This window comes from Salvelinus fontinalis, chromosome 2, assembly GCF_029448725.1.
Source record: "Salvelinus fontinalis isolate EN_2023a chromosome 2, ASM2944872v1, whole genome shotgun sequence".
NCBI lineage: Eukaryota > Metazoa > Chordata > Actinopteri > Salmoniformes > Salmonidae > Salvelinus > Salvelinus fontinalis.
Genome location: NC_074666.1, coordinates 14761126 through 14782852, shown reverse-complemented (window position 1 = coordinate 14782852; position 21727 = coordinate 14761126). Strand labels below are relative to the sequence as shown.

General features: G+C 48.6%; 1 protein-coding gene across 4 annotated transcripts in view; it reads right to left on the bottom strand.

The window, feature by feature from the left end:
• The window catches only part of LOC129812767 (AF4/FMR2 family member 1-like), a 67386-nt gene that overhangs the window by 12562 nt on the left and 33097 nt on the right, over positions 1-21727 (bottom strand). For 3 of the 4 annotated variants that reach the window (XM_055864622.1, XM_055864630.1, XM_055864648.1), the window contains exons 4-10: positions 15989-16048; positions 15174-15260; positions 14818-14854; positions 9811-9865; positions 5271-5424; positions 2694-3656; positions 671-762 (exon numbers count right to left, since the gene is read on the bottom strand). In XM_055864622.1, the coding sequence (XP_055720597.1) occupies positions 671-762; positions 2694-3656; positions 5271-5424; positions 9811-9865; positions 14818-14854; positions 15174-15260; positions 15989-16048 (1448 nt within the window). The remainder of the gene's footprint in view (positions 1-670; positions 763-2693; positions 3657-5270; positions 5425-9810; positions 9866-14817; positions 14855-15173; positions 15261-15988; positions 16049-21727) is intronic. The other variant, XM_055864639.1, reaches the window with a different exon arrangement.

The window sequence follows — 21727 nt, the reverse complement described above, 5'->3', positions numbered from 1 at the left end:
GGAGAGAGAGAGAGAGCAGGTGTAGTGTTACTCACTAGCTAGGAGGAGAGCGAGCGAGCAGGTTTAGCGTTACTCACTAGCTAGGACGATGAGAGAGAGAGAGAGCAGGTGTAGCGTTACTCACTAGCTAGGAGGAGGAGAGAGAGAGCAGGTGTAGCGTTACTCACTAGCTAGGAGGAGAGAGAGCAGGTGTAGCGTTACTCACTAGCTAGGAGGAGAGAGAGCAGGCGTAGCGTTACTCACTAGCTAGGAGGAGAAGAGAGAGAGCAGGCGTAGTGTTACTCACTAGCTAGGAGGAGAGCGAGCGAGCAGGTTTAGCGTTACTCACTAGCTAGGACGAGGAGAGAGAGAGAGAGCAGGTGTAGCGTTACTCACTAGCTAGGAGGAGGAGAGAGAGAGCAGGTGTAGCGTTACTCACTAGCTAGGAGGAGAGAGAGCAGGTGTAGCGTTACTCACTAGCTAGGAGGAGAGAGAGCAGGCGTAGCGTTACTCACTAGCTAGGAGGAGAAGAGAGAGAGCAGGCGTAGTGTTACTCACTAGCTAGGAGGAGGAGAGAGAGCAGGTGTAGTGTTACTCACTAGCTAGGAGGAGGAGGAGATAGAGAGCAGGTGTAGTGTTACTCACTAGCTAGTAGGAGGAGGAGAGAGAGAGCAGGAGTAGCATTACTCACTCAGACTTGCGGGAACCAGGACCTGAGGAGGGTTTCAGATCTTTCTGCAGCTTTGGCTTCTTCCTTGGCACGGTTTTCACATCCTTCTCAGCCTGAGAAACAAAACGTATTAGAGACAGGCTTGCTCTTCTTCCAGTTATAAAAAGGGCAAACCAAGCATCTATGGAGAAATGACCATTATTATTTATATTGTCTGAAAGCAAAACAGCCTCAAGTAGACATCATGCTCCATAGTACTACCACTTTAACACGTTAGTCAACCGTACAGGTTGGCAGCCCTCAGATGGGCAATGACGCACAGCCTAGATAAGAGCCTTGTGAAGGAGGCAAGGCTGCCCTGTACACCTCAACAGCAGAGAGCCAAAGAAAACAAACCAGATTCTGTACACAACAATTCGACTCCATTTTGGAACTAAGCCCTAGATTGGTCTCTCTAAATGTAATCAAAATCGGTCGCATACACATATTATCGTAGGTGCAGCTAAATGTTTCTGGCTTCAACAGTGCAGCAATATCTAACAATACACACAAATGACCAAACAACAAAGAAATAAATATTTTTTTAAATCAAAAACGAGCCTATGCAGAGTTCGGAATATATATTATAAAATGGTGTGTATCGACAGTATATGAATAGAAAAGGTGTGTACAGCAGTAGTTATATATTTATTAGGTACACCACATCGTTTACAAAAATGGTTTAGTCCTACAGACAGTGAGAGTCACGTGGCTTGCTATATATAAAGCAGGCAGACATCGAGACTTTCCGTTACGGTTTGATTGAACGCTAAAATGTGCAACAACGAGTGACCTAAGCAACTGAGCGCGTTACGATCGTCAGAGCCAGGCGCGTCGGTTACAGTGTCTCAGAAACAGCTGGCCTCCTGGGCTTTTCACGCACGAGTGGTCTATGTTTTACAGAGGACGGTGCGACAAACAAACATCCAATCAGCGGCAGTTCCAACGCGCAAAAAAAAGCTTGTTGATGAGAGAGGTCGAAGGAGAATGGCAAGAATTGTGCAAGCTAACAGGCGGACCACAAACAGGCAAATTACAGAGCAGTACAACAGTGGTTTGCAGAACGGCATCTCAGAACGCACAACTCATCGTTCCTTGTCACGGATTGGCTATTTGCAGCAGACGACCACACAGGGTTCCACTCCTATCAGCTAAATAAAGAAAAGAAGAAGAAGCAGCTTCCGTGGGCACGACATCACCAACACTGGACAATTGAAGAGTGGAAAAACATCGCCTGGTCCGACGTATCCCGGTTCCTGTTGCGTCATGCTGATGGCAGAGTCACGATTTGATGTATGCAGCATGAGTCCATGGACCCATCCTGCCTGGTGTCAACAGTACAGGCAGGTGGCGGTAGTGTAATGGTGTGAAGAATGTTTTCCTGGCATACGTTAGTCACTAAGGTACTGGGTGATAGCTGGCCAGTAACAGTGAGTGAAGTTCAGGGCAGGGTACTGGATGAAGGCCTGCTAATGGTGACTGTTTAACAGTCTGATGGCCTGGAGATAGAAGCTGTTTATCAGTCCCAACTTTGATGCACCTGCACGGTCTCTGCCTTCTAGATGGTAGCAGGGTGAACAGGCTGTGGCTCGGGTGTAGCGGAGGCCCTTGATGATCTTCAAGGCCTTCCCTGTGACACCGGGGGGGTGTATGTGTCCTGGAGGGCAGGCAGTGTGACCCCGGTGATGCGTTGGGCTGACCGCACCACCCTCTGGAGAGACCTGCGGTTGCGGACGGTGCAGTTGCCGTAATCGTTACGTAACAGGAAGGTGTACAGGTAGTACGGGATACGATGCCTGCCGGTATGATAGCAAGCACAACCCCATTGTGTTTTAGAGTACGATAGCACTGTTGATACACCTACACCTGGATAGGAGTGGGAGAAGGTTACTACTACTACAAAGGGCTGCTGAACCCAAACCAGCTCATCAAGCAAAAACAACAACCACTACAATCAACAACACCACGAATACCATTTCATCATAACAATAAAAAGCCAACCTACCGGTCTCTTCTTGCAGACTTTGGTAGGGATGGGGGCAGCAGGGTTGGTGTCCCCCCTCTCTGGGGCCGTGTTGGGTCCCTTCCTGATGGCTGGCTCCTGGCCCCCTGAAGAAGGCCTGGAGCCCTGGGAGGGAACCCTGGACAGCAGGCTCAGTTCTATCTTTACCAGCAGGGCCCGTGGAGGCCCCTGGCGGACCCTGGAAGGTTTGGCTGAGGACTCCCGCTTGGCCTTGTGTGCTGGGTCTAGAGAGTGGCGCCGGGGCTTCTTTTGGCCCTTCTGAGGGGCCGGGAGGGTCTCTGTCCTGACACTGGTGGTCTTCACCACAGCTGGGGCTGGCTGGTCTACCTCCTGGGCAGGGCTGGGACTAGGAGACTTCTCCCTCTTACAGTCCAGCACCAGAGTCACCTTGGGGCCACCCTGTGACTCTGGTTGTTCGGTCTTCTTCTCAGAGGCGCCACGCTTGGCAGGCTTCCTACTGTTTATTTTGGCTCCGCTGCTCTTGCTGCTGCGGCCGGTTTTCGTTTTGACCTTTGGCCTGTCTGTGAACGAGGAGTCTTTGTCACGGGGGACAACCTCCACACTCTCCACCTGTAACCCAGCCTGAGGGTCTTCAGGGCGGGGAGCCTTGGCTGGTCTGGAGGGGTGTTTGTTCCCCACTGTCTTTCTCTGGTTGCTGCTGCTGTTCCCAACGTGCGAGACGACCGGGGACTTGTGTTGGACATGCTGGTTGTGGGCAGCGCCTTCACTGCGTTGAGGTTTGGCTTCACCGTCACTGAACTCTGGGCGATGTGGGGGTGTGTGGGATTTGTAGTCCCTGGGAGGAATGGTCTCCTCCTCATGGCTCTGCTGCTGTTTGGGTAGAGGGCTCAGTAGAGCGTCACTCTGGCTCTCTGTGCTGGGGTTCTGCTGGCTCACTCGGATCCAGTTGTTCAACTGCCAGTTAGTTACCACGGGGCCCTCCGTCTGGACAGACAATATATGATCAATGAAAAGAAACACAAATATATATATTAGTGGAGGCTGCTGAGGGGAGGACGGCTCATAAGAATGGCTGGAACAGAACGAATGGAATGGCATCAAACACCTGGAAACCATGCTACTCCAGTCATTACCACAAAAATAAATAAATAAATACATATTTTAGTACCAGTCAAAAGTTTGGACACCTACTGATTCAATGATTTCTTAATTTTTACTATTTTCTACATTGTAAAATAATAGTGAAGACATCACAACTATGAAATAACACATATGGAATCACGTAGTAACCAAAAAAGTGTTAAATAAATAATTTCAATTAACAGGTGTGTGACTTGTTAAAAGTTAATTTGTGGAATTTCTTTCCTTAATGCGCTTGAGCCAATCAGTTGTGTTGTGACAAGGTAAGGTTGGTATACTGAAGACAGTCCATCATAACTTTAAGACATGAAGGTCAGTCAACATGGAACATTTGAAGAACTTTGAGTATTTCTTCAAGTGCAGTCGCAAAAACCATCAAGCGCCATGATGAAACTGGCTCTCATGAGGACCGCCACAGGAAAGGAAGACCCAGAGTTACCTCTGCTGCAGAGGATAAGTCCATTAGAGTTTCCAGCCGCAGAAATTGCAGCCCCAATAAATGCTCCACAGAGTTCAAGTAACAGACACATCTCAACATCAACTGTTCAGAGGAGACTGTGTGAATCAGGCCTTCATGGTCAAATTGCAGCAAAGACACCACTACTAAAGGACACCAGTAATAAGAAGATACTTTCTGGGGCCAAGAAACACGAACAATAGAATGGTAGAAATCTATCATTTGGTCTGATGAGTCCAAAAATCTCAAATTTAGACTCATCAGACCAAACAACAGATTTCTACTGGAAGAAACATTCAAAGTTCTTCAAATGTTCTATATTGACTGTTGTTTCTCTTTGCTTATTTGAGCTGTTCTTGCCATAATATGGACTTGGTCTTTTACCAAATAGGGCTCTCTTCTGTATACCACCCCTACCTTGTTACAACACAACTGATTGGCTCAAACGCATTGAGGAAAGAAATTCCAATAATTAATTTAACAACGCACACCTGTTGATTGAAATGCATTCCAGGTGACGACTTCATGAAGCTGGTTGAGAGAATGCCAAGAGTGTGCAAAGCGGTCATCAAGGCAAAGGGTGGCTACTTGGGAAGAATCTCAAATATATTTTGATTTGTTTAACCCTTTTTTGGTTACTACACGATTCCATGTGTTATTTCATAGTTTTGATGTCTCTATTATTCTACAATGTAGAAAATAGTACAAATGAAGAAAAACCCTTGAATGAGTAGGTGTGTACAAAACATTTGACTGGTACTGTATCAATTAAAGGACAAAGCAAGTTGCCTGAGGGTTACAGACAAGACAGACAATATAGCATCAATGTAAAGAAACATATAGGACCAGGCACAGATTAGAGGCCTAAATCTAGTTCTGAGATTGTCCATTGAGCAAGTTTCTTTAGTCCAGGACACTGACCCCCACAGTGTATATATGATCAAAGCACATTACTTAAGTGTTCTGAGTGCATGACTAATCAGTGTGCTGTGTGATTGTACCTTTGTCACAGGTGGGCTGCTACTCCTGAGGGGCTGTGGGGGGGCCTCTGTCCCACTCTCACTGCTCTCACTGCCTGACTCAGACCCCGAGCTGCTCTCAGAGTCACTGGAGCTGGCTGACTCCACCCCACTGGAATGTGCTGCTGTAACCGTACTAAGGGACCAGAAAGAGAAACAGGGTTTACAACCATACTGAGACCGAGTAGGGTTACTCGCAACCAGAGGCAGACACAGATTAAAATCAGATCAGCAGGTTAAGATAGGACAGAGACTACTGTTTATTACTGTTTACTGTTTATTAAAAAGTGATGTATTGAGTTAAGATTAAGGGGTGAATCGGTGATGACATTTACTCAGCCGGTTATGGTCATGCAGAGGACTCCCGGTCTCCCGTTAATTAATAAAAACACATTTAGCATCTCTAGCCTTCCACACATTAAAAGCCGCTGATATGCGCCTTTGCAACATCTACATTTAAAAATGTCTCATTAAAATCCATTTAATATTCACCATCACAAAATGTGGATTTGCAGTCAGATGGAACAGAGTAAATAGGCATTTTAAACATCATAGATTTAGCCAGTGGTAATTTGTGGAATAGCTGGAATGTGGCTGGAATGTGGTTTTAACTAACCAGCCTTCAGGATTAGACCCACTCTTGTATAAGTGGCTGGCTGTGGCCACAGGCCAGTCCATTGCAGAGCGAGTGATCATATGAAGTGGCTATGTTGAGCATAAACGTGATGTGTAGCAAGTCCATCCACTATACATAATAATATAGTCCACACTCAAAAAGGTGTATAGCCTAGCTAGACCAATTATGTACCAAAGACATCTTTTTAAAAAATCACTGTGTAGGGTGCCGTCTTTCAGATGGGACGTTAAACGGGTGTCCTGACTCTCTGTGGTCACTAAAGATCCCATGGTACTTATCATAAGAGTAGGGGTGTTAACCCTGGTGTTCTGGATAAATGCCCAATCTGGCCCTCATACCATCATGGTTACCTAATCATCCTCAGCTTCCAAATTGGCTCATTTATCCCCCCCCTCCTCTCCCCTGTAACTATTCCCCAGGTCATTGCTGTAAATGAGAATGTGTCCTCAGTCAACTTACCTGGTAAAATAATAAAGGTAAAAAAAACATTTGTAAACGTTTTTCTGCCATGCGTAATATACAGTAGGCTAGGTTTGGGCTCATATATAGGCCTATGCATATGGATAAACTCTTATATTCCTATGGGTGTTTTGAATGAATCACCCCCTTAGAAAGCGCTGTCCATTTCATTATGTTAGGCTTTGAAACAACATCCCCAATGACCATGTTTTACACTCAGTTCCAACCTGCTGTTGGAACTTCCATCTTTAAAATTGATCAAATCATAGTGGAAGTGAGTTTTAAAAGCACGGTACTGTTTGAATCATGTGTTTGATGTGATTTTTAGATTGAATTGTCATTGATGTCGGAGTGGTTAGAGGGACAATAGATCCCTGAGTACCAGGCCATTAGTGGCCTGACGGTCGTTAGCGAGTTGGGTACTACAAACGTATGTCCTGAGTGCATAACAGATTACAGAGACCCAGCGTTCACGTGGAATTTTTACTGCGGTCATGACTCCCGGTGTGGCGGTAATACGGTCACCAGAACAGCCCTAGTTAAGATGGTGATTTTCCCCTGCAGCGTCACTATAAGCCCTGTGTTGAGCGCTACCTACACAAATTAATATAGCCTAGGCTAGGTGGCATAGCTGCAATTTAACAAGAGAAGGACACATTCCATGCGCTTGCAAAATATTTTCCGCCCTAAAAGTGAGCGGAGGTTAATGAGGCGCGTTGTTGACTCATCACCAGTGGTCAACCGTGGTTAATAAAGAGAATACAATTCCTTAAAAACCATTAATGTATAATTTTTGTGAAATGTATATCTACAGGGTACATTTAGGTTTCTCTTTTCATTATTTTCGGGCTATCTGGCATCATTGACTAAAGCCTAAGGCTTTTAAGGCTAAACTGCACTCACGCCAAATAGCCTGCCTACAAGCCAACTGCCAAATCCTTTTGGAGATGGGCAGGGGAAAAAAAGTTTACGTCGATCCACTGAGGCAAAAAAGGACAATGTCGTAGTTTAATTCAGTAAGAGAAAAAGAGAGTTGAAAATAAATGTTTGCTAAAGATTTGGTGACGTGGTAAAAAAAGATGATAGCAGTGATGTTATGCGTGATGATTGTGAGGCGCTATACATATTTCGACAGTCACAAGACAGGTACTTCTAATAGGCCTAAGGGAACTTGCAGGGATACTGTTCAAATGGGTGAAATGTAAACTAAAATCTGGACACTGACTGTACCTCTTTAACCTCTCACATTGCCTTAATATTAACTCCTGCAGAATTAAGCATTCCTTGCATTATCATGACACACCAAATTAAGGCAACATTTTCACTCGGGAACAAGAGTGATATGATTTATTTCTATCATAATCTTGAGAGAGTGTGAATGTGCAGTTAGGGACCGTCTGTAGAGGTGCTTTCTTCACCAACGTCATAAAAGCTGATATTTTAAATTTATACTATTCATCCAGGCCAAACTGAAATATTATCAGAAACATGTCGAGTGGTTTTTCACAGATTTCTATTTCCTTATAACCGGTTAAAAGTTTAGACGGAATTTTTTTGTTTTTGTTATTGCATTTTCTCCCCGGTCCCTAAACGTCTTTGCTCCACGAAAGAAGCAGAGATGACAGAAAACGTTACCATTGTTAACTAGATTGAAGCATTCATTCTATCTATCTATGACATTCTGGTGAGCAAGGGTTGATTTAGTCTTCTAGGGCAACATATAATGACAGAAGAGAAGCTGCATGTATCTAATTATAGACAAAGTTGACTAACAATTAGCCTACCAAAATGTTGGAAGTGATAAGCAGGAAAATATCTAAAATCAGGCAAAAATAAATCCTGCAAGCATGCCAGTCACTCTGACAGAGCTCCAGAGGCATGCCAGTCACTCTGACAGAGCTCCAGAGGCATGCCAGTCACTCTGACAGAGCTCCAGAGGCATGCCAGTCACTCTGACAGAGCTCCAGAGGCATGCCAGTCACTCTGACAGAGCTCCAGAGGCATGCCAGTCACTCTGACAGAGCTCCAGAGGCATGCCAGTCACTCTGACAGAGCTCCAGAGGCATGCCAGTCACTCTGACAGAGCTCCAGAGGCATGCCAGTCACTCTGACAGAGCTCCAGAGGCATGCCAGTCACTCTGACAGAGCTCCAGAGGCATGCCAGTCACTCTGACAGAGCTCCAGAGGCATGCCAGTCACTCTGACAGAGCTCCAGACTTCCTCTGTGGAGATTTGGGAACCTTCCTGTTTTCAGGTGTAGGTGAGTGAAAGGGGGATCCTGTAGAGCTCTTTCACCATCCACCCAACCTGTATTTTACTGCGGTCATGACTCCCGGTGTGGCGGTAATACGGTCACCAGAACAGCCCTAGTTAAGATGGTGATTTTCCCCTGCAGCGTCACTATAAGCCCTGTGTTGAGCGCTACCTACACAAATTAATATAGCCTAGGCTAGGTGGCATAGCTGCAATTTAACAAGAGACGGACACATTCCATGAGCTAGCAAAAAATATTTGGCCCCCTAAGAGTGAGCGAAGGTTAATGAGGCACGTTGTTGACTCATCACCAGTGGTCAACCGTGGTTACATTTATATCCGCCGGGCGGACGGGTTTACAGTCATTAAATATTGTGTGGATGAAGGGTTGAATAAAGAGAATCCAATTCCTTCAAAACAAGATGTAGGTGAGCGAAAGGGGATACTGTAGAGCTCTTGCACCATCCACCCAACCTGTACTGTAGCTATAAATAGGATTGTCAGCCCACCTGTCTATTGTAATAGGACTGTCCCCTGGGTGCATACCCCAACAGAATCCGTTTACGCTTGGGGGCCCACTAGCCTGAGCTCTCAACTCCTTCCTGTGCTCAGGTGGCTCAGGTGTTGTGGGGGGAGGTCACTTGGGGGACACTTTGTTTCGGAGGTCCCCATCACACACAGGTGAGGCGCATGCATGACATGGCGTTTTTGTATGTCATATTGTAAGGGGACTTCATCTCACCTCAAATAGTTTTGGTACGTAATTTCGCGGCCATTTTTTTGTCCTCACTGATGTCCTCACTGACGTTAAAGAGACGGGGTGGGAATTTCCCAGCTGTGTTCTACTACAACACATAGAAAGGTGTTTAGATAAGAAACCGTGACACACTGTGTGAGGACGCTGGCCCTCTGCAGGCCTCAGTCTGTAAAGAGAGAAGTGGAATATGTCGCACTCATGCAAATGGCACTCCCACATGTGACTAGAAGAGGCTCCTGCTATGTGTCCCTGCCGGTGAAACCTCTAATCTGAGAGCAGGGGGGGGGGGGGCTACCTATACACACACACTACATAGGGTCACCGCAACGTTTTCAACCCGAACGGAAGGCCAGGGCCTGGGGCACATCGAAGCCCCTCGTTGGGGACTTGCCACAGGGTGAGGAAGGTATACTCACCATGAGCTCTGTTGACAGATGGAGGGCGGGGCTAGTGGAGGTGATCCATAGTGTTCTGGGAAGAGAAGAGGGGAACACCAAACATCATTACTAAAAATGCAGACAAAATAAAGGATTCAGCAATAAACAGCATCACGGCCCGTCAACCAAATCAGTGAGCTCAGTGGAGGAGATTCAGGCATACGAGGTCAAATCAAAGGGTCAGAGGTCATTTGAGAGAAGCTAACGGGTTTATTATTTATTGGCCAGCCAGTTCAATAGACGGGAGATGAACAACATGGTTGTGATCAACAACCTTCTAACTGTGGGGGACAAGAGGTGTGACGGTGTCCGGCGGAGATGACAAAAGAGAGAGGGCGGGCGGGCGAAAGAGAGAGAGAGAGGGCGGGCGGGCGAAAGAGAGAGAGAGAGAGAGGGCGGGCGGGCGAAAGAGAGAGAGAGAGAGAGGGCGGGCGGGCGAAAGAGAGAGAGAGAGAGAGGGCGGGCGGGCGAAAGAGAGAGAGAGAGAGAGGGCGGGCGGGCGAAAGAGAGAGAGAGAGAGAGGGCGGGCGGGCGAAAGAGAGAGAGAGAGAGAGGGCGGGCGGGCGAAAGAGAGAGAGAGAGAGAGGGCGGGCGGGCGAAAGAGAGAGAGAGAGGGCGGGCGGGCGAAAGAGAGAGAGAGAGGGCGGGCGGGCGAAAGAGAGAGAGAGAGGGCGGGCGGGCGAAAGAGAGAGAGAGAGGGCGGGCGGGCGAAAGAGAGAGAGAGAGGGCGGGCGGGCGAAAGAGAGAGAGAGAGGGCGAAAGAGAGAGAGGGCGGGCGAAAGAGAGAGAGGGCGGGCGGGCGAAAGAGAGAGAGGGCGGGCGGGCGAAAGAGAGAGAGGGCGGGCGGGCGAAAGAGAGAGAGGGCGGGCGAAAGAGAGAGAGGGCGGGCGGGCGAAAGAGAGAGAGGGCGGGCGGGCGAAAGAGAGAGAGGGCGGGCGGGCGAAAGAGAGAGAGGGCGGGCGGGCGAAAGAGAGAGAGGGCGGGCGGGCGAAAGAGAGAGAGGGCGGGCGGGCGAAAGAGAGAGAGGGCGGGCGAAAGAGAGAGAGGGCGGGCGAAAGAGAGAGAGAGGGCGAGCGGGCGAAAGAGAGAGAGAGAGGGCGAGCGGGCGAAAGAGAGAGAGAGAGGGCGGGCGGGCGAAAGAGAGAGAGGGCGGGCGGGCGAAAGAGAGAGAGGGCGGGCGGGCGAAAGAGAGAGAGAGAGGGCGGGCGGGCGAAAGAGAGAGAGAGAGAGAGAGGGCGGGCGGGCGAAAGAGAGAGAGAGAGAGAGGGCGGGCGAAAGAGAGAGAGAGAGGGCGGGCGGGCGAAAGAGAGAGAGAGAGAGAGGGCGGGCGGGCGAAAGAGAGAGAGGGCGGGCGGGCGAAAGAGAGAGAGGGCGGGCGGGCGAAAGAGAGAGAGGGCGGGCGAAAGAGAGAGAGGGCGGGCGAAAGAGAGAGAGGGCGGGCGAAAGAGAGAGAGAGGGCGAGCGGGCGAAAGAGAGAGAGAGAGGGCGAGCGGGCGAAAGAGAGAGAGAGAGGGCGGGCGAAAGAGAGAGAGGGCGGGCGGGCGAAAGAGAGAGAGGGCGGGCGGGCGAAAGAGAGAGAGGGCGGGCGAAAGAGAGAGAGGGCGGGCGGGCGAAAGAGAGAGAGAGAGGGCGGGCGGGCGAAAGAGAGAGAGAGAGAGAGGGCGGGCGGGCGAAAGAGAGAGAGAGAGAGAGGGCGGGCGGGCGAAAGAGAGAGAGAGAGAGAGGGCGGGCGGGCGAAAGAGAGAGAGAGGGCGGGCGGGCGAAAGAGAGAGAGAGAGGGCGGGCGGGCGAAAGAGAGAGAGAGAGGGCGGGCGGGCGAAAGAGAGAGAGAGAGGGCGGGCGGGCGAAAGAGAGAGAGAGAGGGCGGGCGGGCGAAAGAGAGAGAGGGCGGGCGAAAGAGAGAGAGGGCGGGCGAGAGAGAGGGCGGGCGAGCGAAAGAGAGAGATTGCGAGCGAAAGAGAGAGATTGCGAGCGAAAGAGAGAGATTGCGAGCGAAAGAGAGAGATTGCGAGCGAAAGAGAGAGATTGCGAGCGAAAGAGAGAGATTGCGAGCGAAAGAGAGAGACTGCGAGCGAAAGAGAGAGACTGCGAGCTTAAGAGAGAGACTGCGAGCTTAAGAGAGAGACTGCGAGCTTAAGAGAGAGACTGCGAGCGAAAGAGAGAGACTGCGAGCGAAAGAGAGAGACTGCGAGCGAAAGAGACTGCGAGCGAAAGAGAGAGACTGCGAGCGAAAGAGAGAGACTGCGAGCGAAAGAGAGAGACTGCGAGCGAAAGAGAGAGACTGCGAGCGAAAGAGAGAGACTGCGAGCGAAAGAGAGAGACTGCGAGCGAAAGAGAGAGACTGCGAGCGAAAGAGAGAGACTGCGAGCGAAAGAGAGAGACGGCGAGCGAAAGAGAGAGACGGCGAGCGAAAGAGAGAGACGGCGAGCGAAAGAGAGAGACGGCGAGCGAAAGAGAGAGACGGCGAGCGAAAGAGAGAGACGGCGAGCGAAAGAGAGAGACGGCGAGCGAAAGAGAGAGACGGCGAGCGAAAGAGAGAGACGGCGAGCGAAAGAGAGAGACGGCGAGCGAAAGAGAGAGACGGCGAGCGAAAGAGAGAGACGGCGAGCGAAAGAGAGAGACGGCGAGCGAAAGAGAGAGACGGCGAGCGAAAGAGAGAGACGGCGAGCGAAAGAGAGAGACGGCGAGCGAAAGAGAGAGACGGCGAGCGAAAGTGAGAGACGGCGAGCGAAAGTGAGAGACTGCGAGCGAAAGTGAGAGACTGCGAGCGAAAGTGAGAGACTGCGAGCGAAAGTGAGAGACTGCGAGCGAAAGTGAGAGACTGCGAGCGAAAGTGAGAGACTGCGAGCGAAAGAGAGAGACTGCGAGCGAAAGTGAGAGACTGCGAGCGAAAGTGAGAGACTGCGAGCGAAAGTGAGAGACTGCGAGCGAAAGTGAGAGACTGCGAGCGAAAGTGAGAGACTGCGAGCGAAAGTGAGAGACTGCGAGCGAAAGTGAGAGACTGCGAGCGAAAGTGAGAGACTGCGAGCGAAAGTGAGAGACTGCGAGCGAAAGTGAGAGACTGCGAGCGAAAGTGAGAGACTGCGAGCGAAAGTGAGAGACTGCGAGCGAAAGTGAGAGACTGCGAGCGAAAGTGAGAGACTGCGAGCGAAAGTGAGAGACTGCGAGCGAAAGTGAGAGACTGCGAGCGAAAGTGAGAGACTGCGAGCGAAAGTGAGAGACTGCGAGCGAAAGTGAGAGACTGCGAGCGAAAGTGAGAGACTGCGAGCGAAAGTGAGAGACTGCGAGCGAAAGTGAGAGACTGCGAGCGAAAGTGAGAGACTGCGAGCGAAAGTGAGAGACTGCGAGCGAAAGTGAGAGACTGCGAGCGAAAGTGAGAGACTGCGAGCGAAAGTGAGAGACTGCGAGCGAAAGTGAGAGACTGCGAGCGAAAGTGAGAGACTGCGAGCGAAAGTGAGAGACTGCGAGCGAAAGTGAGAGACTGCGAGCGAAAGTGAGAGACTGCGAGCGAAAGTGAGAGACTGCGAGCGAAAGTGAGAGACTGCGAGCGAAAGTGAGAGACTGCGAGCGAAAGTGAGAGACTGCGAGCGAAAGTGAGAGACTGCGAGCGAAAGTGAGAGACTGCGAGCGAAAGTGAGAGACTGCGAGCGAAAGTGAGAGACTGCGAGCGAAAGTGAGAGACTGCGAGCGAAAGTGAGAGACTGCGAGCGAAAGAGAGAGACTGCGAGCGAAAGAGAGAGACTGCGAGCGAAAGAGAGAGACTGCGAGCGAAAGAGAGAGACTGCGAGCGAAAGAGAGAGACTGCGAGCGAAAGAGAGAGACTGCGAGCGAAAGAGAGAGACTGCGAGCGAAAGAGAGAGACTGCGAGCGAAAGAGAGAGACTGCGAGCGAAAGAGAGAGACTGCGAGCGAAAGAGAGAGACTGCGAGCGAAAGAGAGAGACTGCGAGCGAAAGAGAGAGACTGCGAGCGAAAGAGAGAGACTGCGAGCGAAAGTGAGAGACTGCGAGCGAAAGTGAGAGACTGCGAGCGAAAGTGAGAGACTGCGAGCGAAAGTGAGAGACTGCGAGCGAAAGTGAGAGACTGCGAGCGAAAGTGAGAGACTGCGAGCGAAAGTGAGAGACTGCGAGCGAAAGTGAGAGACTGCGAGCGAAAGTGAGAGACTGCGAGCGAAAGTGAGAGACTGCGAGCGAAAGTGAGAGACTGCGAGCGAAAGTGAGAGACTGCGAGCGAAAGTGAGAGACTGCGAGCGAAAGTGAGAGACTGCGAGCGAAAGTGAGAGACTGCGAGCGAAAGAGAGAGATTGCGAGCGAAAGAGAGAGATTGCGAGCGAAAGAGAGAGATTGCGAGCGAAAGAGAGAGATTGCGAGCGAAAGAGAGAGATTGCGAGCGAAAGAGAGAGACTGCGAGCGAAAGAGAGAGATTGCGAGCGAAAGAGAGAGATTGCGAGCGAAAGAGAGAGATTGCGAGCGAAAGAGAGAGATTGCGAGCGAAAGAGAGCATAACAGAGCGAGCGACAGGAGTGGGGGAAGTGACCATTCTCCAGTAGTTTTGATGTTAAGAGGCCATGGGAGGGTTTTAAAGTCTCCTCTGTCATGAGGATAATACAATCTGACACCAAGGTGTCGTTGTGGTGGATTGAGAGAGAGAGGAGTGAAAGGGAAGGAAGGAGAGGGAGCAAGACACACAGAGAAACAAATGTAGAGAGAGAAAGCAAGAGAGGGCCCCCAGGTGGTATTTAGAGCACAACCACGGAAACAGGGCTGCACAAGAGCGACCCCCCCCCCCCCCCATCAACTGCCAAACTGCCAATGAGCTAATAAAAGCCTTGTTCTACTTTGAGAAGTACATTGCTGAGCTAGTGTTTAACTTCATGCTGTAATATGGTATATCCAGTGAGTATAGACTCCCAATCCCCCCCCACATTAACGTGTTGTAATATGGTATATCCAGTGAGTATAGACTCCCAATCCCTCACATTGACTTACTTTGTACTGGAGATGCAGGTGGGACATGCTGTGCTTCCTGTGAGGGGACAAAGTAGAGGCAACCAGCCTTAGTGTCACACACACACACACACGACAAGGGAGGCGTTATGCTTCCCCTCAGAATCTACGACAACAGACTACAACACTGATGATTAATGTATGTAGTAGTGTAGGTGCTGTGAATGACTGACTAAGTGGAACATACGTAAGAGGACATTATGGGGGGGGGATTCTAAGTTGCTATTCAGAGTAGAATGACCTGAAGTGTTTGAGGTTGAATACCTAAAGCTAATACAATAGTGTGTAGTTGCAGTAGGTTGTGCAGCTCAGGCAACGCAGAGTGCCTTCAGGCTCACCTTGGCTGGGAAGGAGAACTTGGAGGGCTCGACTGTGCTGGGTGTCTGGATGGCAGTCAGGAGAGGAGGCCAGGAGTGGGTCATTTCCTGAAGGAGGGAGAGAGGGAAGTCAACCCAGAGAGGAGGACTAACTACCCTACCCAGCAGGACGAGGAGGACTAACTACCCTACCCAGCAGGACCCAGAGAGGAGGAGGACTAACTACCCTACCTAGCAGGACCCAGAGGAGGAGGACTAACTACCCTACCCAGCAGGACCCAGAGGAGGAGGACTAACTACCCTACCCAGCAGGACCCAGAGGAGGAGGACTAACTACCCTACCTAGCAGGACCCAGAGAGGAGGAGGACTAACTACCCTACCTAGCAGGACCCAGAGAGGAGGAGGACTAACTACCCTACCTAGCAGGACCCAGAGAGGAGGAGGACTAACTACCCTACCCAGCAGGACGAGGAGGACTAACTACCCTACCCAGCAGGACCCAGAGAGGAGGACGAACTACCCTACCCAGCAGGACCCAGAGAGGAGGACTAACTACCCTACCCAGCAGGACCCAGAGAGGAGGACTAACTACCCTACCCAGCAGGAACCATATGACTCATTCATACAGCACATGAAGTGGGGTTCTGTCCTGAATAAATGCTAGCTAGCTAGCTCTTTAAACATGGGTTGGATTTAACACAGGAATGTGAAAGTGGCCATGTTCTCAGTGGCTAAATCACTCTTTAGCCATGATGATAATGCACACTAGCAAACTGAGCCACCTCCACCTCTCCACTCTGTACGATTCATTAGTAAAGATTTGAGAAGTGCTTACCCTCAGAATGTCTTCCACACAGTCAGCTTCATTTGACGGAGTCTGGAAGGCAGCACAACACTGTTTGAGTGACACAGAAACCAGCCAATAGGGGAAGCTTGAACAAAACACATACATAAACACAGGCATGGTGGTAAATGCTCTGAAACAACTACAATCATGTGACTTTCCCCTGACACACACACACACACACACACACACACACACACACACACACACACACACACACACACACACACACACACACACACACACACACACACACACACACACACACACACACACACACACACACACACACACACACACACACGATACAGTCCAGTGAGCTTGAGAAGAGGCCCCTTCTCAGAGGTCAGACTGAGGCCAGGCCAGGACAGGGTGTGTGTGTCCTCCATGATTGGAATCTCAGAGCTCAAAGATGGTCACAGGATTTCAGTTCAAGTTCGGACCATCAAAGAATTTGCCTTTTTGGGTGGACTTTCATATTTAACAGCTTGCCTTTTTTAGTTCTCTCCCTCTCTCGTCATTGTATGTCACACAAACAAATAATAAATGTTCAAGATTTGGGATAATTGTTTACAGCAATGTTTTAAGTTGTTTCTTATAAGAACAGCAACGTCTTGAGTGCACAGACGTGTCAACTAAGGCTTACATGATTTAGGCTATTCATTGATAGGAATGTAAAAACAAGGCAGGAACGATGAGGCGCGCATCAAATGATTTGATCAGATTAACATTCTGGGACACATTCTGACAACAGTATTCGGTTGTCACTTCAGCTTGGTCAGCTGAGCCCAGGCAGTTTTCAGTGAAACAGTTCAACTGACTGGTTTCAGTAGCCTAGCCTATAGAGTACCAAAGACAGACTTTTAAAAGATGTAGGCCTAAATTACACCATGTCAGGGATTTTTCTGCCATTGTAATCCTTGGGCGGGCCACCTATGCGTTTTTTTCAGGGTCGTTTAAGTCCAAACAGTGTTAAAATCTATTTTTTTTTAACTATACATTGGGATTAAAATATGCTTTCAGTGTAAACTACTACAACCAGATAAAAAAAACACACGTAGATATCTAACATATAGAAAAGATCATGGACCAGTATATTATTAAATAAGCATCTTTGGGAACTAACAAATCACCAATATAAAAGTTAACCAGGGGGTTCCCAAACTTATTTCACCCTTGACCCCATTTTGATCAAAATATATATAGATATGCGACCACACCATGTAGAAAAGTGATGTAATCTAATGCCAATGTTTGTTTTATCTTAAATTGGGGTTATGACAGTCAATCTAACAGTACTTTTGACAGTCTTTTATTGTGAAAGAAGTATGGTTTGAAGTGACTGAAATAATTCAGAAAGGGAAGTTCAGAAGATCAGGCAATCGTTTAAAAAAAAAAAAAAATCTGTGTAGAAAAGCAGCTCATCATTGAGGTACTTTCCTCCCCAGTCTTAGTGTCTGGTCTCGTCCACTCTGTTCTAATGAGGCTTGTGGGCAGTGTAGAGGGAAACAGAAGGCATTATACAGTGCATTCAGAAAGTATTGAGACCCCTTGACTTTACCCACATTTTGCTTTGTTACAGCCTTATTCTAAAATTGATTAAATGCCCCACCCTCAATTTACACACAACGACAGGCCAAAAACCTCATTTTTTTAATGTTTGCAAATGTATTAAAAATAAAAAAACGGGAAATATCATATTTACAAAAGTATTCAGACCCTTTACTCAGTACTTTGTTGAAGCACTTTTGACAGCAATTACAGTCGAGTCTTCTTGGGTATAACGCTACAAGCTTGGCACACCTGTATTTGGGGTTTCTCCCCTTCTTCTCTGCAGATCCTCTCAAGCTCTGTCAGATTGGATGGGGAGCGTTGCTGCACAGCTATTTTCAGGTCTCTCCAGAGATGGTCGATCGGGTTCAAGTCTGAGCTCTTGCTTGGCCACTCAAGGACATTAAGACTTGCCCCAGAGGCACTCCTGCGTTGTCTTGGCTGTATACTTAGGGTCGTTGTCCTGTTAGAAGGTGACCCTTCACCCCAGTCTGAGGTCCTGAGCAGGTTTTCATCAAGGATCTCGCTGTACTTTAGTCAGGATCGAGGGAAAGATGAACAGAGCAGTCTCCCAGTCCCTGCGGCTGAAAAACATCCCCACAGCGTGATGCTGCCACCACCATGCATCACCGTAGGGATGGTGCCAGGTTTCCTCCAGATGTGACGCTTGGCATTTAGGCCAAAGAGTTCAATCTTGGTTTCATCAGACCAGAGAATCTTGTTTCTCATGGTCTGAGAGTCTTAAGGTGCTTTTAGACAAACTCCAAGTGGGCTGTCAAGTGGCTTTCATCTGGCCAATCTACCATAAAAGCCTGCTTGGTGTAGTGCTGCAGAGATGGTTGTCCTTCTGGAAGATTCTCCCATCTCCACAGAGAAACTCTGGAGCACTGTCAGAGTGAGCATTGGGTTCTTGGTCACCTCCCTGACCAAGGCCCTGCTCTCCGCCGATTGCTCAGTTTGGCGGGGTGGCCAGCTCTAGGAAGAGTCTTGGTGGTTCCAAACTCCTTCCATTTAAGAATGATGGAGGCCACTGTTCTTGGGGACCTTCAATGTTGCAGAAATATTTTGGTACCCTTCCCCAGATCTGTGCCTCGACACAATCCTGTCTGAGCTCTACGGACAATTCCTTCGATATCATGGCTTGGTTTTTGCTCTGACATGCACTGTCAACTGTGGGACCTTATATAGACAGGTGTGTGCCTTTCCAAATCATGTCAAATTAATTGAATTTACGACAAGTGTACTATAATTTAAAAAAAACTTAAACATCAAGGATGATCAATGGAAACAGGATGCACTTGAGCTCAATTGAGTCTCATAGCAAAGGATTTGAATACTTGGGTAAATCAAAAAACATGTTTTTGCTTTGTCATTGTGGTATTTTGTGTCGATTGCTGAGCAAAAAAATAAATACTATTTTCCGAAGGCACTAAGCATGTTTGGAGTTCCATAGTTGTCGGGGGAGATAGGACAGTGGGTGTGTTCCTGCCACATCTAGCAGCTACTGAGGTTACGTCAGTTCCATGAACCAAGCACCATTTTATTTTAATTCAGAGTGTCTCGTGACCCATAGCTTGGAAACACTGAGCTAGACAGTCAGGGAGAATAAAAAAATTCCAAAAACCAAGAATTTAGAGAGTATTGATTATATTATTTTGTTCGAGCAAAAGAACACAGCACTAACCATGAGAAAATGCACAGAATTGCAGGAAATTAGGTTAACGGCAAAATTAGCTTTAAATATAAAATAATCTACTTCATATTTATCTCCAGCACAACCAACATGTGAAAATTGCACGTTATGTTTTGTAGTAAAGACAGAGGACAATATGTTTTCAATGGGGCGGCAGGGTAGCCTAGTGGTTAGCGCATTGGACGTGAAATTCTCACGTCTTGTTCGCTAACGTTACCTCCGGAGGTCGTGCCCGACAGTGGTCTCCCTCAAAGCAGGACCGTGTAAAACAAAATATCATTCAGCCGAACACTCCTACAGTATAAATGGTAATGGCAGAGCAATGTTTTTGTAAAAACTGAAAATGTAAATGTAAAATGGGCTACCTGCGGTTGGTCATGGGTAGGCTACCTGCGGTTGGTCATGGGTAGGCTACCTGCGGTTGGTCATGGGTAGGCTACCTGCGGTTAGTCATGGGTAGGCTACCTGCGGTTGGTCATGGGTAGGCTACCTGCGGTTGGTCATGGGTAGGCTACCTGCGGTTGTCATGGGTAGGCTACCTGCGGTTGTCATGGGTAGGCTACCTGCGGTTAGTCATGGGTAGGCTACCTGCGGTTAGTCATGGGTAGGCTACCTGCGGTTGTCATGGGTAGGCTACCTGCGGTTGTCATGGGTAGGCTACCTGCGGTTGTCATGGGTAGGCTACCTGCGGTTGTCATGGGTAGGCTACCTGCGGTTGTCATGGGTAGGCTACCTGCGGTTGTCATGGGTAGGCTACCTGCGGTTGTCATGGGTAGGCTACCTGCGGTTGTCATGGGTAGGCTACCTGCGGTTGTCATGGGTAGGCTACCTGCGGTTGTCATGGGTAGGCTACCTGCGGTTGTCATGGGTAGGCTACCTGCGGTTGTCATGGGTAGGCTACCTGCGGTTGTCATGGGTAGGCTACCTGCGGTTGTCATGGGTAGGCTACCTGCGGTTGTCATGGGTAGGCTACCTGCGGTTGTCATGGGTAGGCTACCTGCGGTTGTCATGGGTAGGCTACCTGCGGTTGTCATGGGTAGGCTACCTGCGGTTGTCATGGGTAGGCTACCTGCGGTTGTCATGGGTAGGCTACCTGCGGTTGTCATGGGTAGGCTACCTGCGGTTGTCATGGGTAGGCTACCTGCGGTTGTCATGGGTAGGCTACCTGCGGTTGTCATGGGTAGGCTACCTGCGGTTGTCATGGGTAGGCTACCTGTGGTTGTCATGGGTAGGCTACCTGTGGTTAGTCATCAGTAGGCTGCTACCTGTGGTTAGTCATCAGTAGGCTACAGTTGATCAGACGGAAGAACGTTGACAAGTCCTTTCTGGTGGTGGGTATAGCTTCCATATAAAAACAGCCCGATTCAAATCCTCAGTGAATTCACTTAAACCCCCATTTTCCATCACAATTTTCTTTCACCATATGTAATGATATGCATGATATTGATAAAAAATGCAGTCTGGTTTGCTGTAATGTTGTACAGTAAGTATACTGTACTTTTAACGATTAACCCTCATATGAATGTATTTTTTAATAGGCTAATGTTACTTGAAGACATTCTGTTAGCAAAAAAAAAAAAAGCTCTGCGCTTTTGTCTTGAAGCTAAAATGAAAGGAGTGTAGCCTACAGACGAGAAAATAAACCCTTTGTCTGCACGTGATTGTTAATTGTTGCATTACTCAAGAGTGTAATGTGGTTAAGATGAAGTCGCTTGCATAGTTCAAGCACCCATCCACACACACAACAGTGAGTTAATTAGTTTTAATTCAACTGTGTAGGTGTTTTATTTGTTTTGTCTGTCAGACAGACTGACTCATCAACATAACAGCACTCAGACGCTTACCCACTGACTCCTAGGCTATGCCCCCAAATTCCCCATATAGTGTACTATTTTTGACCAGGGCCCTATGGTTTCTAATCAAAAGTAGTGCACTTTGTAGGGATAGGGTGCCATTTTGGGACAAACACCACAAAACAGTAGAGATGTCAAACCACAGGCAATACAAAATCAGACTTCTCTCCTCAGACTACTGCTGCACCATAACAGTGGTTAGGGGTTAGTGCCTAACAACTACTGTACTCCAACATACCATCTTGAAGTGAAATATTTGTTTATAAAAACTGTGGAAGGGATTATGTCCCCGATACGGTAATTCTTCTCAACAAAAAGCTTCAGCACAAAAAAAAACACGGTGTTGTGTGACAAGTCTTTTCGCTGTGTTTCCCTCCCCTCAGGTTTCCATGTTTCAGGGGACTAAAGTGGTCCTCACTCAGCTCACAGCAATAGTTACGTAAGGTGGTGATGACAAAGCAAATGTATTGTACTGCTGAAGAGAGGGCTGAGTGGAGAACTGCTGCTGGCAAGCTCTCAGTGGCAGCTGAGGTCAATAGCTGCCTGGCTGGCTACCACACAAACAGCACTAAGCGTGGAGGGGTGGAGGAGGGCTTTTCTCTCTGTAGGAGTGAACAATGCCACACCACAGCA